We start from the raw sequence: 2,604 nt of genomic DNA, 5'->3' as shown, positions 1-2,604 counted from the left end.
TTGACTAATTCAACCACTAAACTAAAGTTGCTCAATCCTTCAATCCTTGTGGGATCGACCTCACTCCCGTGAGTTTTATTACTTGATGCGACCCGGTACACTTGCCGGTGAGTTTTGTGTCGGATCGTTTTCCGCACATCAAGTTTTTGGCGCCGTTGCCGGGGATTGAAATAGATTGACAATGATTAAGTGAAGTGGAGATCTAGATCATGCACTTTTTCTTTTCTATTTCTTTATTTTTTTTACTAACCCACTAACTGTTTGAATTTTTGCTTAAGCTAACTCAAACTTCATTCTAGCAATAGATTGAAGTGTCACTAGTTTTTGTGTGTTTTTTTTTTGTGTTTTGCTTGTATGTCAGATACAAGAAGAGGGATCCCTACCTTCTGTGAAACTGACGAAAGAATCCTTCGAAGGCTAAGAAGAGAAGCAAGAGAAAAAAATGTTGCTGGAGAGGAAGAATCATATGAAGAATATCATGAATTGGAGGAACACTCAACAAATCCAACAAATCCACCAGTGAGAATGGACAACAACAATGGTCAACCCTAGAAAAGAGTGTTGGCCTCTTACACTATCCCCAATCCCAAACATTATGGGAGCAGCATCCTCACCCCAAATATTCAGGCAAATGACTTTGAGTTGAAGACTCAACTAATCACCTTGGTGCAAAACAACTGTTCTTATGGAGGAGGCCCCTTGGAAGATCCAAACCAGCACCTCTCCACCTTCCTGAGGATATGTAACACAGTGAAGACCAATGGTGTGCATCCTGACAGTTACAAATTATTGTTGTTTCCATTTTCCCTGAAGGACAAAGCTACTCAATGGTTGGAGTCATTTCCAAGAGAAAGCATCGACAACTGGGAGGATCTAGTGAGCAAGTTCTTAGCCAAATTTTATCCTCCTCAAAGGATCATCAAGCTCAAAACAGAGGTCCAAACATTTACTCAGATGGATGGAGAGTTATTGTATGAAGCATGGGAGAGATACAAAGCTTTACTCATGAAGACAGCTGAAGAGGCCCAAAACCTCATACATATGGTGGCAAACAATCAATATTTCTTTACTCATCAGAGACAACGCCAGCCATCACAAAGGAAAGGAGTATTGGAATTTGAAGGTGTTGACACTATCTTGGCACAAACCAAACAGATGCACCAACAACTTCAGCAACAAATGGAGATTATGGACAAGAAAATTGATGGACTGCAAAGTGCTGCAGTGAACACACAAAGCCAACCTCAAACCGCACATAGGTGGAATAAATCAGAAGAAAGTCTTGGGACATTCAATTATGAGAAACAATGCCCTGAGCAGGCGCAATACATGAACAACACCTCAAGTTCATTCCAACACAACTTCCATGGTGATGCACACAAAGCACCCTGGAAGACTCATTCTAATTCAAGGTGGGGTGAGCATCAGAATCAAGGACAAAGGGACTCCAACTCTGATAGCCTCAGCAACACAAACAACCAAAGCTATTCATCCAATAATATTAACCAATTCAAAAACCCACAGAACACACACTACCAATCCCATAACAACTCACAAAACCACCAGAATAACTCTTCCACATCCACATTCCACCCACAAAATAACTCCACAAATAGTTCAAACAACTTCCAGCCACAACCATCTCACTTTACACAACCACAACCAAATCCAGACACTCAAAGAATCTCTAGTATGGAGATGATGATGGAGAAACTCATAAGAAATCAAGAAGCAGCAAGAAAAGATCAAGAGATGGCAAGCAAAGACCAACAAGCTTCAATCAGAAATCTTGAGAGGCATATGGAGCAAATGGATAAACAAATTGTAGAGATGGGTGAGAAGCAATCAAATGCATCCCCTAGTGCCACTCGAGACCACCCAAGGGACAAGGGAAAAGCTACAAAGTGAGAGGAGTGCAAAGCAATCATAGTGGAAAGTGAGAAGACTAGGGAGAAGGAAACCATCAATCAAGAAGAACACAACAAAGAAGTTCCACAAGAAGAGACAGAAGTGAGAAGTGAAGAGGAGAGAAAGACCAAGAATGCAAAAAGCTCAAAGAAAGATGAGGACATCCTTGAAACACAACTACAGGAGAAGAAGGAAGGGGTGAAGCCAGATGTCCCCAAACTCCCGTACCCTCAGAGGTTCAAAAAAGAAAACGAGGATAAGCAATATTCAAAGTTCCTGGACATATTCAAGACACTCAGCATCAATATTCCTTTCTTAGAAGCACTTGAACAGATGCCATTATATGCCAAATTTATGAAAGAAGTGCTAACAAAGAAAAGACCCTTGAAGGAAGGACAAGTTGTTGAAATGACAATAGAGTGTAGTGCTATTCTCCAAAGAGGTCTCCCAGAGAAGAAGGATGATCCTAGAAGGTTTTATATACCTTGTACCATAGAAGACATAGCTATTGAGAAATCATTCTGTGACCTTGGTGCAAGCATAAACTTGATGCCTCTATCTCTTATGAGGAAGCTTCAAATTTTTGAACTGAAACCCACTCAAATAGCTCTTCAAATGGCTGACAAGTCCATTCAGTAAGCACTTGGAGTTGTAGAGAATATGCTGGTAAAAGTGGGGAAATTCCTTCTCCCAACT

General features: G+C 40.8%; 1 protein-coding gene across 1 annotated transcript; it reads left to right on the top strand.

Moving 5' to 3' along the window:
* Positions 1–954: 954 nt before the first annotated feature.
* LOC107461333 (uncharacterized) lies at positions 955–1,908 on the top strand. Its single transcript, XM_016079820.1, has one exon. It carries the CDS (start codon positions 955–957, stop codon positions 1,906–1,908), a length of 954 nt encoding a protein of 317 aa, XP_015935306.1.
* Positions 1,909–2,604: the final 696 nt, after the last annotated feature.

This window comes from Arachis duranensis, chromosome 8 (genome assembly GCF_000817695.3).
Source record: "Arachis duranensis cultivar V14167 chromosome 8, aradu.V14167.gnm2.J7QH, whole genome shotgun sequence".
NCBI classification, from domain to species: domain Eukaryota; kingdom Viridiplantae; phylum Streptophyta; class Magnoliopsida; order Fabales; family Fabaceae; genus Arachis; species Arachis duranensis.
This window is presented reverse-complemented; position numbering and strand designations above follow the sequence as displayed.